This window comes from Artemia franciscana, chromosome 21 (assembly GCF_032884065.1).
Source record: "Artemia franciscana chromosome 21, ASM3288406v1, whole genome shotgun sequence".
In the NCBI taxonomy this organism is placed as follows: domain Eukaryota; kingdom Metazoa; phylum Arthropoda; class Branchiopoda; order Anostraca; family Artemiidae; genus Artemia; species Artemia franciscana.
Genome location: NC_088883.1, coordinates 18,214,080 through 18,229,529, shown reverse-complemented (window position 1 = coordinate 18,229,529; position 15,450 = coordinate 18,214,080). Strand labels below are relative to the sequence as shown.

Here is a 15,450-nt window from a genome sequence, read left to right as displayed (position 1 = left end):
AAAACTAAAAAGAAGGTAAAAACTACAAAAAAACTAAAAAGAAAAAAAAACTAAAAACTAATAAAAAAAACTAAAAAATCTAAAAATCTAAATAAACTAAAAAAGAAAAAAAAAGGAAAAAAATAAAGGAGAAAAACAAAACTAAAAAACGAATGTATATACAGACCGGGACACCGGGATACAAATGACGACCGGGACACAGGGAATATAAATGACGACCGGGACACAGGGACACAACTACAACGGGGACACCGGGGGAAACAGGGGGATATAAATGACGACCGGGACACCGGGGCAGGGAATGGTCGATTAGCAATCACCATCAACAAAGCTCAAGGGCAATCATTAGAATCATGAGGTATAGATCTGAATACAGATTGTTTTCCCATGGACCATTATATGTTGCATGTTCAAGAGTCGGTAAACCTGACAATCTATTTATATGCAAAGACAATGGGACAGCAAAGAATGTTGTATATTCGCAAGTTTTACGTAGTTAAAACCATATATATATATATATATATATATATATATATATATATATATATATATATATATATATATATATATATATATCTATATTCACAGGTGGGACATAGGGACACAACTACAATGGCGCGTAACTATTATGGTGCGTAACGACTTACGCGCGCGGGGGGGCTTGGGGGGGGGGGGGCGAAGCGCCCCCACCAACTAGGTGTTGGGGTGGCGCGAAGCGCCACCCCAACAGCTAGTATTTATATATATATATATACTAAATTTGAATTTTACTTAAAAATTTAATATATAGAGAGAGCCCCGCAAAAAAATTCCAATAAGTCCCCACACCTACTCGATCAGGCCCTGGGCTAAAGCTTTCCGAGTCAGCTTTCCTTTTTGATTACATCTTCCAAATCTTCACGAGATCTATTTATGACCTTCATTTTGCACCTCTTTAATTGACAATTTAATTGTTTTCTCCACTTTCCTTAGATTACTTTCATTTTCATACAAATCAATCAGTTAAACAGTTCTTTAAACAAGCTTAGTTGCTAATTTCTTCATTGAGGAATGAATAGAGGTCAAATCGTTTCAACTGTCTTTTGCCCAACAAAAGTCTTTGTCTTTGCCAATTGTTAGTAAGCACCAAAATCAGTGTTTCTTACCATATTTTATTAAATGAAAATATCCGTAAGATCCAACCTGTCCTTATCCAAAAAACATTTCGACACCATTCTTGACTTTCAGAAGACTACAACGGGGTGTCTGGAGTCTCTTCCAAAACAAATTGTTCCAGCAATAGTTCTAGTCTTGGACTTAACGGTATTATAAACACAGAAGTATATTGCTAATCAAGGACATTACTTAACAAGAGATTAAAACAGTTTTCATTTGCTCTTATTTCTTTCTTTCTAATATTTTTTTTATTATAACTCGCATGCACTTAATGAAAACAAGCTTTTTTTGATTATGACTGGCATGTATTTACCAATGTAGCATACATCAGAGCAAAGCATTGTTTAGGTTAGGTTTAAAAGTTATATCTGTTATCTTTATTACTCGATGCTGCTTATAAATTGAGTTTATATGAATGTTTCCTACTTTTGATATCATCATATTATTTGGGTTAAGTATCTTTATTGAATTGGCACCACCTCTGAGGAAATTTTAGCCATAAGCGCCATTTTGTATATGCCCAAAGCTAGGAGATACGCGCACAAATGGAGCTTTTTGGCCGAAAAAGTAACGATTTTTGTAAAGAATACGAGGCAGCGTCGAACTTGCTATATTTATGGAAGAATCTATTCAATTTTAGAATCACATTGTTCAAAATGGATAGCATAAGTCAAAATAAGAATGCTGCCAAAGACTTTTTGTCCATCCGCACAGTTGGAGGAACCCAAAAAGAAAAAGAAACGATGTCAAAAATGCTGAAAGATGTTCGAGAAAAGCTTCAGAAGGTAAGCTAATCAAATTCCATGAAGGGTAGCAAGTGATGAAGATATTGCTGACTCCCACAAATCTGTTTACATAATCTTAAAGGTTTAGAGTAGTGGCCCTTCAGAAGGAAATATACCAATACAAAGAAGAACACCCTAAATTAGGCTACTTGTTTTATCTTCATTTTAAGGTTTGGTTTTGTTTTTGACTGTTTATCCCCCCCCCCCCCTATTGGTCTCATATGTTCCTAGGCTATGTAAAAAACCGACATAACAATTAATGAAAATTGATTAAAAAATAACAAAAGAAAGGAAAAATGATTTGCTGATACTTGCCAGCCCAGCCTACATACTATAAAGTAGGAATTCCATCTTTTTTGTCAGTACTTTTTTTATAGTATAGGTCTAAAAAAGACCATTGGAGGGGTTAAAGGATAAATTGTCAAAATGTAAATAAAACCATACAATGAACATAAAGTTATCAATTTAAAATGTCTCCCTTTTGTTCTAACATGATTTCTTGTAGAGAGTGACTATTCTTATACCTTTACCTCCATAATCATGTAGACATTTGTTTAGTGGCTTTAAAGTAAATTATAATAAAGTAACTTGAGTGACAATCTTAGGGTGAAAAGTGACAATCTTAAAAAATACCCAGAGTTGTCATCATTCTGGAAGTTCAATGATCACAAGATGCTTGTGTACTAAATGCCTAGTTTCTTTCTGTTAACTAGGAACAGGAACTGATTGGTAAATTTATAGTAAACAGTATTACTAGCTTTTGTATAAAGTGAATATACCACTTGATGCCTTTTTTATGCTCTTTACAAATATAATAATTGCTTCTACCAGAAATTCAGATTTAAGCACTTTTTGACCTCTTAAAAATGACCTAAATATGGGGTATAAAAGAGGCTTAAAACATTGGTCTCAAACTTTATAACATTGGACTCAAACTTACCATTTCATTATAAATCTATTTTTTCAATGTTATATTATCCACAAGCACTGATTTTCCATGATTAAATTGGATAAATAAATTTTACCAATGTTATGGCTTTTTCTTCTTCCTTGTTGCCAAAATTTCAATTAAAGCATGTGTTTTCCATCTTTTTTTTTACAAAATAATAGGATATTTGAAATTGCAAATCTGTAATAGTTTAGAAACAAATTTGGGCTATATATTTGTACATCAGGGGGGTGGGGGTAAAGCATAGCATATATTAAATAGGTAAACTAACCATTGCTGTATTTAATATAGTTAAATTTATAGCAAACAGTATAACTGGCATTTGTAATAGCCGGCTTTCATATTTTTGATCAAAAACACATGCTTTTGTTTAAAATTTGATGTCAAGGAAGAAGAAAAAGCCATAACATCAGAAAAATTAATTTATCAAAATTAATATTGGAAAATCAGTGCTTGTGGATTATATAACATTAAAAAAATGAATTTATAATAGACAGTAAGTTTGAGATCAATGTTATAAGGTATTTGAGGTTTGAGACCAATTTTCTTAGCCTTTTTTATACCCCATATTTAGGTCATTTTTAAGAGGTCAAAAAGTGCTTAATTCTGAATTTCTGGTAGAAGCAATTATTATATTTTGTAAAGAGCATAAAAAAAAGGCATTGAGTGGTATATTCACTTTATACAAATGCCAGTAATACTGTTTGCTATAAATTAACCAACTGATTTGGTAAAATTCTAGGCTAATTGAGTGACTTCTTGCTATCTCAGAAAGGTGTTAGGTTAGGAAAATAAAACTTTCAGGAATGAGTCTACAGGCTAAAGCATATCCTGGTAAGGTATTTTAAAGTATCAACCTCCACTCCTTCTCCCTCTAGAGAGCCCTAAGATTTGCCTACATGACAGGTCTATACCTATTGAAATTTTGAAAAAACAACATTTAACCTTAATTTTCAGTTACCAGTTGCTTTTTCTCTGCCTTTAGTTCTGAAAATGTAATTTCTATTATTTGAGTAGAATTCAGAGCCATATCAATGTTCTTCTTCAAAATTTAGGAAATGCATTTGTATATCTTCAAACCTTATAAATTGGGATTGAGCAAACTTGTGAAGCTGAAAACAATTTTGTTGGCATTCAAGCAGAAGATTTATATTGCATGGTTTCACTTTTATAGCTCACATATTTTTGAAGGTCATCAAAGGTCAGGGCCCTCTAGAGGGAGAAGGAGTAGAGGTAGGTACTTCAAAATACCTTCCCAGGACATACTTTAGCCTGTAGACCCATCCCTGAAAGTTTCCTTTTCCTAACCTAACCCATTTCTGAGATAGCAAGAAGTCACTCAACTAAAATTTTACCACTGATTTTTGTTATTTTACAAACAGGTTTGTTATTCATTATCTTTTAAATTGACATCTCTGTCTGCTTTATTTGGTTAACAGTCAATGTGAACAAGGGTAAACTTTCAGCTTTTTGGAGAGGGAGGGTCTGTTTTTTATGTTTTTCTTTTTTTGCTACCATATTTAGATTTTCCATATATTTTCATGCATGAGACATAAAATTTGCAAATATTAATCAGCCTTTTGCTGTCTTTGAAGCAAAATTAGCACAGAGAATCTATACCAACCAACATGCAAGCAATCAAACAAACCCTGCCAAACCTTTCACTCAAAGTACATCAAATTTGCCCTTCCTCAAAGCTACAAGCACCCCTTGGAGGATACCATACTCAAAGAAACTTATCCCACAGTTGCACATCAGAGAGCCCTTATGCATTATCAATAAACCTCTTCCTCATAGTTAGAGACATTTACTTTCCTACAACACAAAAGTAGGTCAGCATTTTTACCAAGAATTGATACAACAAAGAAGGCATGTCTGACCACCACTTGAATGAATTGATACCTAATGCATGCCTTTTTATCATATGTTCCTGCACTCTAGACAATGCATATCCAATATCTGCCTAAAATAACAACCATTTATGAAATGGCCAATACCCAAACTAAGCAGGATCTTGCCCTATTTCTAGCAAACTCAACAATCAACATCTGATCTAATAAACACTGAAGCTACTCATCTATGAAATGCTCTATAATAGAGCACCTGGTCAGTTTATGAATACAAATTAAAGGAGATCTTTCATAATGTTAAATAAACTTTAGATAAATAAAACTATTTTCATCTGGAAGTAAGGGGTTATATTAAAACTAAAAATGAACAGAAATTATTCTGTGTAATGGGGGGGAGGCTGCCCTCTCCTGGATATCTTACTCTTCATACTAAAATTGTTTAGTGCTTAAAAAATGTTTCTTATTCTAATTACATTTAGAATAAGTTGCTCTTAAAAGAATTGGGACTAAAAGTCATATTTTAGTATAAAGAGTGAGGTATTGAGAAAGGAGTAGCCCCCTCATATACAGAATAATTTCTTTTTTTTTGGTTCTAATATTAATCCCCGCTTTCAGGTGCAGAAATCTGTTTTTCTTAATTTAATTTCTGATCATTTTGCAAATAATGCTGAGAAATTTGCCTTTATGGAATAATAGAGGGAAATCATCCCTCTATTGAAAGATCCTCCTGCTTAAAATCCTCCCCCCCCCCAGAAAAAAATCTTGGATAATTCCATCCTTGCTGAAAATTCCCCTTGGAAAATTCTCCTTAGCCTAACTTCATTTGTAAAAATGACTGTTCTCTGCAGAAAACTTCCCCCCCCCCCCCCGAAAAAAAGGGAAAGTTTTCCTTCCAAAACCCCTCTGTAGAGAATTTATCCTGCAGAAATCCTCTCCCCTCCCAAAGAAAAATCCCACAGACAATTCTAAACCTACAAAAAAAATTCCCCTCAAACATCTCCATATGAAAAATTGAGGTCCCAAAGCAAAAGAAAGACAAATAAAACATTTTTTGTATAAGAATTATGGCAAATTCCCCTATGTAAGGTTTTCCCAGGAAAGTCCAACCCTAGAAACTCCATCCACATAAAAAATTTTCACATGGAAAAACCTGCCTCAGATCCACCCCCCCCCCCCAAAAAAAAAATGCTTGTAAGTTTTGCAATAAGAAATACTATGTGTCAGCAGTGGGCAAATTCCATAACTTACAGCCCTTTTCCAGGGGCTGTGGGGGGTCATAACATCCCCAGAGGCATAGTTATTGAATCTTTCAACCAGTGCTGTCACTTACTTGAAGTACTTTTACTTGAAGTACTACTTAAGTAAAATTTTCCATTACTTGTACTTAAGTAAAAACTCTAGGCTGTACTTATTACTTAATACTTAAGTAAGATTACAAAATACTTATTACTTAAGATACTTTTAATGTACTTGTTTTTCAAATACTTTACCTTTGACACAAAAATTTTGTGTGTGTGTGCTTTGGCAATCTGCAAGTAAACATCACCTTTAGATTTAGAGTAAACTCAGATACAGCTCCATGCCCTATTTTTGGATATGAAATAAGGTATTTGTTTTTGACAAAAACAAAATTATAGTATGATTAACACTTGGTTTAATTTTTGTTTAAAAGTTATATAACAAAGAAAATTGAAATTATTTCACAGTTCACTGGTCAACAGTGAGCTAAAATCCCTTGTTTTTTGCTAAATGTTGCATACTGTAGTCCATTTGGGCTTATATTTCTGACATTAGTGTTTAAGTTTTGTCACCTCGTCAACTGGACCAGATTTCTACCGTTTCATCATCTTCAGAACCATATTATTGGTAAAACTACTGAAGCTATGAATCTTTGCCCATCTAAATGTTGTCTGCAATAAACAAGTCTAGGGAATTCTAGCTGGATCCAATGCAGTGGTATTTTGACAAATTCGTTCCAGCAAATTCAGGTATTCAGACGAATCTGACTTCAGATTTGTCCCTCCATTCATAAGTTATAGGCCCTACTAAATTAAAGGAAAACTCAACTTTCTTAAGACTTGAAACTCTCTCCCCCTTGCCCTATTTGAGATGGGATTTGTGATACCAGAACTTGATATGAGCCCTGATCTTAGGCATCTTTGGCCTAGTTTTCATTTGGATCTGTTACTCCATTTGCAAGTTATACTAAATTAAACAGAAAACTTAAATTTTTCAGGAATTAAAACCCACTCCTCCTTGTTAAATTTGAGCTAGGGTCTTTATCTCAAAACTTGATATGCGTCATGGTCTTAGGCCTCTTTGGCTCAATTTTCATTCAGATCCATCACTCCAGTTGCAAGTTACTCTGAATTAAACAAAAATTTTTTTTTAGCAGGTAAAGCCCTCTCCCCCTTGTTTTATTTGAGCTAGGGTCTTCATCTTTCAACTTGATGTGTGTCATGATCCTTGGCACCAAATCTGGCCATCAAAGTTTTCATCCAAATCCAACCAGCGTTTCTCCGCCTATACATGATTACACAGACGGATGGATAGACAGACAGACAGACGGATTTTGCAACTTCTTAGGTAGCCATATTGGCTAATTGGATCCAAAAAAAGGAAAACAATGGCATATCAGCATCCAGGTAATCACCTATTTGGATAGTGGAAAAATATCCATCAAGATAGGTTTTTGAGATCTGTCTGTCTGTCCGCCTGTCTGTGCAATCAAGTATAGCGGGAGAACCGCCAGTCAGATTTGTATTGAAATTGAACTATTTGGATTAAAATTGAGCTTAATTAGGGCAATGGGGCTTTAAATGTTAAAACAAATTCGAGTTTTTCATTTAATTCACTGTAACTTGCATATGGAGATGAATTTTTATGAAAATTGAATAAAGATGCCTAAGAGTATGATATGCATTGAGTTCTGGGATGGAGACCCAAGCCTAATTAAAAGTTGAATTTTTCATTTAATTCAGTGTAGCTTGCGAGAGATTGATGGATCTCTTGTCCTTCTTCAGCAGACAGGGCTTTTCAGTAGATACTATTCAGCCCTTTTCCTTTTGACTCACTCTGTGAGATTGACAGAGCTATGGAGCTGATTTGTCTTATATAATTTGTATCTGCTCAGATTTCTTGTAGTATATCTTTTGATGCTAGCAGTTGAATTATAAGACAAAATATATTGAGCTCTGTGTGCAAGTATGGTCAGAGAGACTCTTGGCTGTTAGTAGAATTTTGTGGTGTTTGGAGTATTCTAATATTTTACATTGCAGGGTATACTGTGTAGACGTCAGCATATTACATTCAAATAGGCAATGATCTATTGTTTCATTTTTAAGATTACATGACCTGCAAAGGGGGGACGAGGGAACTTCGCCACTTGAATTAGGGATCTAATATGAAAATGCCTGAAAATTTAGCCCATTTGAACCTGACCGAATTCTATGATAAATCTTAGAAAGGTGCTTACTGGGGAAAGGTGATAGGGTTGGATTCTTATTATTTATCAGTACCTCTGTAAGTCTCCAGCGGTAAATATCTCTAATGGGGATTGGTCTCCCACTTGGCTGGTCAATTTTTAAAGCATTTTTTGAAACACGCAAATCTTATTTGTCAATTCAATTTTATAGTGAATAGCCGTATTGCTTCTAGTATGCTTAAATGTGTGCTTGCATCGTTCCTGCATCCCCTTAAAAGTTCTGTTTCTTACGGTAATATTGGTTTGTCTTCTGTTGCATATGCAGACGAAGTTCTTCTTGTTGCCAGGACTCGCCGTGGATTGCTTTCCAATTTTACTATATTAACCAATGAACTATCTAAGATTGGACTGTCAGTTAATGCGTCTAAATGCGAATTCATTTGTTTTAATAGCCCTTAGCGGTCGCTCCATTCGTTGCTGGGACTGTAATTCTGCCAAGTTCTTCTTTAGTTAGTTGGCTTGGTCTGTGTTTTGGTCAAATACTTTCCACTACCTTTTCATTTCTAGTGTATCAAGCCGTGAAAAACCTACGCGTCGCTTACGGAAAAATATCCCCAAACAAAAGCCGTTACAACCGCAACGGTTTGTGCATGATTTATAACGCTTGTTGCGCTTCTGTGCTTTTTTTTCACCAGGCATGGCTCATCTGTTTCGTAAAAAAAAATCCCCATACTCTACATGCAGCTTATTTCAGATATTGCAAATTCCTCCTCCGGCTTCCTAGATGGCACCAAAACAGAAAAATAATTGCTCGATTTGGTTTAATAGATATGCCTTCTTGGATTCGGTCTTCCAGTGATGATTTATGTAAAAAGACTATCTACTTTATTCACGTTTACAACCCTCTGCAGCCTTTTTTCCATATTGATACTGGTTAATTAGTCCATGTTGTCTTTTGTTAGTTTGAATTGGTTTTCTTGCTGTTTATCGTTTTTGTTTATTAATACTCCGTACTTTGTGTTGTTTTATACTTTTACATATAATAAAGTTCATTCATTGATTCTGCAGTTTGACCAGCCGTATGGAATGCGTCTGAATCAGCGGGCTTGCTGCAGGCCCGTGATCTTATAATATATGTTTGTAGGGAGTTTTACCGACCTTCTGAATTGATTACACAGTATGCGGTTTGCTTGAGTGAAAACCAGCCAAAGGATATAGATGCCATATATTTTCATAGCGTGTCTGGAATTTAACTTGAAAACTTGAGGCAGTTTCCTTGTAAAGGTGGCGAGGGCGAGACATGTCATCAATTGATTTTTGATTATTGAGCTTTGGTTTCTCTTATTAAAAAAGTCTGCAACTGACTCACTTGGTTCCTTACTTTTAAATTTGAGTTTTTTTGTTGCCAAAGTTTTTACTTATTGAATCAGAGAATGAACTACTTTATTACCTTTTGTCTGTTTTAAAGCGAATCCAAAGTTTATTTTTCTATTTTCAATATTCACCATTCCGACATGTTTCAGAATAACCCTGTATTTTTTCAAACCTGCCAGTTTTGACTGAACACTAATCGCCAGAAGTTCAACTATGTGTGCACTGTATTAATCCTGTCATGTGATCTGTCTGATCCAATCAGAAGTTTTTTGACTGCACTTAATTGTTTTGATAGTTTTTTTCTTTCAAGCCGTTGTGTTGAAAATTGGTTCAGATTATTTTTTGGACTTCGTTGGGTGTCTACAAGCCAAACACAATGGCTTCAGGGAAAAATTGGGTGTGGGAGGGGGGCTATTTGCTCTTCAGCCTTTTTTCCTTATCTTAAAAGGACATCTGAACTTTTAATTTCTTTTTGAATGAGTCTTCTCCCAATCTTCTAGGACCACTAGTTCAATGCGATCACCCCTTGGGAAAACAAGCAAAAACAAATGAACATGCATCCTTGATCTTTCACATTTTTACAAATTTGAGCTTGAAACCTCTATAGTAGGGTCCTCTGATATGCTGATGATCATCAAAAAGTACAGTTCATATGAGAGAAAATGTTATAGGGTTGCAATCCTTATTAATAATGTTGTCAAATTCTGTGGCATTGATTTTTCATGTTTTCATAATGAAGTTATATTGGAGTAAAAATTTACTGAATAAAACACAAATGTATATAATTAATTTTTATAATCCTAGCTGCTAAGCTTCTGAGGATTCTTCTTTTTTCAGTTGCAATCATGATTCTTATGTACTACCAAAAATTATTGGAAAGTTTATTAAGGAAATGATGAAATGGCAATTGCCCCTCCCTCCCCCCTTCTTCCTAACTTGGGAGACTTAATGTAACCCTAAAAGTAGGTGGTTGAATAGGATCTATATAAATAAATTTATAGCCTTGTTACCAACCACTTTGCAAATTGTATCAACTATAAGTGAATCTTTTGCAGCACAGCCACATATCCCCTGTTATCAAATTCTTAAGTCAGTTGTTGAGGATAAACTTAGGGATGAAAATTCCCCAAGTTTATCACCCATAATGGTCAGAATCAGCTATGTTAACTTATACAGTACATAATGCCACCCCCTTTACTAAAGTAACAAACATAAGTCCACAGCATGTCCCTAATGCAGGGTGATCAAAGGAATCCCAACAAAAATGGAGAGTAAAAAAAAGCAAACAGAGTATTTAAAAATAAACCCTCCCCATGAGCATCTAATTATACTTATAAGAGAACTGTAACAAGCACTAAACAATACTTCTGGGATAATGTTGTAAGTAATCTAACTTGTGAAACACCAAAACCTGTGTTTTGCAAGCTAATAACTCACATATGAGGAAATAAAACAACTTCTTAGCCACTACAGTATGAAATTACCCTTAATAACATAACCAAAAAAGGGATGGAGGCATCTCTTCTGCTAATGGTAAGGTAAACATGAATTTTTTACTCCATTCTCCCTCAAAAGTTACCGACACCCACAGTGTGTCCCCAGAGCAACCACTGAAATTATTTGTCAACAGGATCAGAGTAGCCTATATAGCAGCCTCTAACTTTTAGAATGAGTGGACTTAATAATGGAATAAATTTATCAAGCCAAATCTGCAATCAGTTATGATAATATTCATTCAACGTAGATTATAAACTTTACACAATGCATAAATAGACGCTTATAACTTTTCTCAATATTACATGAGATACACAAAACATGGGACCAGATCATGAGTCTTTATCCTACAGTTTTTCTCATCATAATACCTCAAGTATTAGGACAGGTCATGGGGAAAATGATCTGTAATTAACTAAAACTGTTTATGGAGAGAAATAACATAATGCCTCACACACAGTTTGGTTGTGGGAATACCATTCATCAACAGATGCTTTTGTCTCTAATGATATCTTTGCCAGGAATGGTATTCTAATCATTGCTATTTGAAATTTGAGGGTACAAACATATGATTATATGGACCACCAGAATAGTAATTGCAGATCTTACAAAAACTTGGACCATACTTAAAGCTACTTCTCTACAGTTTCTTCCCTAAAAACTCCAATAACCAATGGTGTTCTGCATGGTGCAGTCCTTAGTTGTCTTTTGTTCTCACTTTTCCTTGGGTACATAAACTTCCCTCATTCAAATTTATATGCTGATGACTTAGTGGTATGGACAACAGAATATACCTTTGAGATTGCTCAGTCAAAGCTACAAAATTCACTTCTGTTTGAAACATTTTCTTCCTTTATTTTGGTGCTCATTCAAAACTAACACTAAGTGGTTTTGCAATTGGCTTGTCTTAGAATCTGGGCTATCAATTAAAACCCAAAAAAGAAATGTCCTACTAATCAAATATTTCCAAAAAGTTGAAGCTAATAGCACATAGCCAATATGTAAGTTCCTGTTTGGTCCATTTCCCCCAAACCCCCATTGAACTAGATACTACCCCTAATATGGCTAGCATAAGACAGCAAAGCAGCTTACAGAAATGCCATTTGAGAGAAAAAAGGATAAGCCAGGTCATTATGAAAATATGTTAAAGCCCAAATAAATTAAGAAAACTCACCAAACAGCTGTACCACAATTTCAAGAGAAGACATACCAACCAAACTAAGTTGAACCCTAAGAAATCTGGAACTATGTATCTAGCAGAGGCCATGACCAGAGATCCATAAAACCCTTAATAACAGGTGACAGGAATGAAGTCACTGGTACACAAAGTATAGCTGGGTTCCTGATGAGCAATTTGCATCAGTCTTCATTAATGAACCTGATAATGTTCCCACTCCCAACCCAAAGTACAACATCCAGGAACAATTAATTTGTATTACAGTCACTACATGTATGGTTGAAAAATTACTCAAAAGCCTTGATACCAACAAGACTGCTGGTCCTGACAACATTTATCCCCATCTGCAAACAAAAGCTGCTTGTGAAATTGCCCCTACACTGGCTACAATTTTTCAACATTCTTTTGGTCATAAGAAAGTCCCCTCCAATGGAAACTAGCCCATCTTTAAATAGTGTGGTGGATCCAAAAGAGAAAATTAAAGGCATATCAGCCTCATGTCTGCTGTTGCAAAAGTCCTTGAAATTATTGTTAAGGATGTGCTTATTCAACAGCTTGTTAATAGTAAAATTATCTCTAACATGCAGCATGGCATTCTCCGAGGAGAATCTGCTGAAAATAACCTTCTAGGTACTTATGAATAGGTTACCTAGTTAGAGAGAGAGAGAAAAGTTTATTATTAAATGCAAGACAATACAAAATACAATACAAAATCGAATTACAATACACTTATTACAATACGCTTAATTCCCCCTGAAAGGCTTCATGGTCAGGGATACAAGGGGGATAAAAAAAATACAAGCAACAACTACAATATAAGCAATATATATAAGGTGGATACAATATAAGTTACAACTAGAGAAAAAAAAAACAAAAAAAGAACATAAAGAACATACCTGAGGCCTGGGAGTCAAGTGCAAAGAAGACAACCACACACCACAAACAGAACACAAGGGACATCAACTCCTCAGAGGAAAAAAAGAATATTATTCTATTTTATTCTTTATTAAATGATCCTTAAAAAGCCTTTTAAAAGTCTCAAACGAGTGGTATCCCTGTACTGAAGAAGGTAGTGAATTCCAGACCTGTTGACAAGCAACGAGGGGATTGAAATCTGATCGAATAGTAGGGGTAGGGGTTACTGGGCAAATGCCTTCCTTTTGATTTAATTGTTTTAGACCTAGCTAAATTAACTGCTAATTTTTTATTGACAGTATGCATCTTAAGGAGCGAATATGCCACTGTGCAGCATTACTGCCTCAGAGACTAGGAAGCATAACAACAATTTTGATAATTTTAAATCGCTTTGCTGTCTCTGAAATTTCAATTGATAGCCTTTTCTCCTTCTTTGGGGCAGAATTGTTGTTTTCTGCTTCAGAATGGCAGAAAACACCACTTTGCTGCAGCTTAACCATTTTGTTACTTTAAAACAGCACTAGAACTTTTAATTTTGCTTGAAGTTGCTCCTTACTGACAGCTTTTTACCAAAAACTGTTTAATTAAGATGTTTCTTTTGTATCCAAAATGTTGTATTTTCTTTATATCATTCACATGCATAGTTGATAAACTGACCTTTTGATATAAAAAGTCGTTTTTTTGTGTGTCTGGGGTGCCTTAACAACAATGTGCAAATAAATGCTCCTCAAAAAGGGATAAAGAACCAAGCATATTTTTCTAGTGTTAATATTCTCCTGTAAAATCTATGTAAAGGGTGAGCATGCAGTAACTCAAGCTGTACTGGCTGCCAGAGAAATATTTACCTAGTTTTTAGGCCCTTTTTTCCTCCACCTCTGCAAAAAAGATAATTTTTCAGAATTGTTTTTCAAAATTTTCACTTAGTTAGTTTCTAATGGCTATAAGATTTATTTAAATATTCTAATCCTCTTTGGTCACTGTTTTAGCTGATTCTCTTTAGCTTTGTATTTTCATTTCACCTAGATTTCTTATATAAGAACCTTACCAATATGAACACAATCAAGAGAAGCAGAAGTCTATGGGAAAGGAAACATTCATATACTAGTCCCCACCCTTTCAGGTGGATCAAAGGGCTATTCTTAGAGAGGAGGAGAGAAACTTTCTCTTAGAATTTTTTTTTCTTACTTTTGAAGCCCATTAAGGAATAATTTTATCCCTCTATGTTGATTTAAGTATATCTACTAAGTATTTCAGTTAATCCGGTTATAATGAATTTCATATATTTTATCTATTTTCTTTTGTAGAAAGGCAGAGGTTTGAAGAAAAGACAAACTTACAAAGGAGCTATTTACTTAGGTCACATTCCACATGGTTTTTATGAAGAGGAAATGCACAAGTTCTTTTCTCAGTTTGGAAATATTGAAAAGATCCGACTTGCCCGAAGTGAAAGGGTAATTGTATTCATTTGTTTCTTTCATTTTTGTGTACTTTGTTCGTAAGTGTAGCAGCTTAAGCTAAGTGTACCAAGCCCACAAATTGTAAGGTAAACGATTCACAAAGCAGGAAGTAAAAAATGGAAGAATTTTTTTTCAGATTTGTTAGACTAAATCAGAGGCAACACTAAGGCATTGCCTATAGTAAAGGCCATGCTGCTCTGATGTTTTATTATTATTTTTTTCCTGAGTCACTTCATACAGAAGGGGTTGTTGCATAAACATTGGAAGGGGCTCATTCGATTGGAAATCTGAAGTTCTAGTGCCCTTTTTTAAGAATCAAAAGTGATCAGAGGGCAACTAGCCCCCCCATGCCTTTTTTCCCAAATAAATCTGATAAAAATTTTTAGCTAGCCATTGTGTTAAAAATGGTTCAAAGATCATATGAAAAACGGTCCAGTGTTGACACCCCCCCCAGGGCCAAGGGGCAGGCATTGTAAGTTATGCCCTGGGGTATATATGTTTCTTATGGAAAGGATGCTTGTATAAACTTCAGAAAAGGCTCATTTGATTGAAAATTGAAATTTGTAGTTCACTTTTTAAGAGGCAAAAGTTAACAGAGGGGAACTAGCCCCCCCCCCCCTCTACGCCTTTGTTTCCTCAAGCCCATCAGATAAGCACTTTGAGATAGCCATTTTCTTAAAAATAGTTCAAAGATCATATAACAGAAACTCTGGGGGGTGTTGACACAACCCCCCAGGGCCTGGGGACAGGTGTTGTAAGTTATGCCCTTAGGTATATATGGTTCTTATGGAAAGGATGCTCATATAAACTTCAGAAAGGGCTCATTTGATTGGAAACTGAAAGTTATAGTTCACTTTTTACTAGTCAAAA

The 15,450-nt window shown here is 34.9% G+C and overlaps 1 protein-coding gene across 1 annotated transcript in view; it reads left to right on the top strand.

Annotated features, from left to right (window-relative positions):
- The first annotated feature begins 1,761 nt into the window (after positions 1 to 1,761).
- Positions 1,762 to 15,450, top strand: part of LOC136041018 (MKI67 FHA domain-interacting nucleolar phosphoprotein-like) — a 29,497-nt gene continuing 15,808 nt past the window's right edge. The window contains exons 1-2 of the mRNA XM_065725525.1: positions 1,762 to 1,940; positions 14,428 to 14,574. Of these exons, the coding sequence (XP_065581597.1) occupies positions 1,812 to 1,940; positions 14,428 to 14,574 (276 nt within the window). The 5' untranslated portion in view covers positions 1,762 to 1,811. The remainder of the gene's footprint in view (positions 1,941 to 14,427; positions 14,575 to 15,450) is intronic.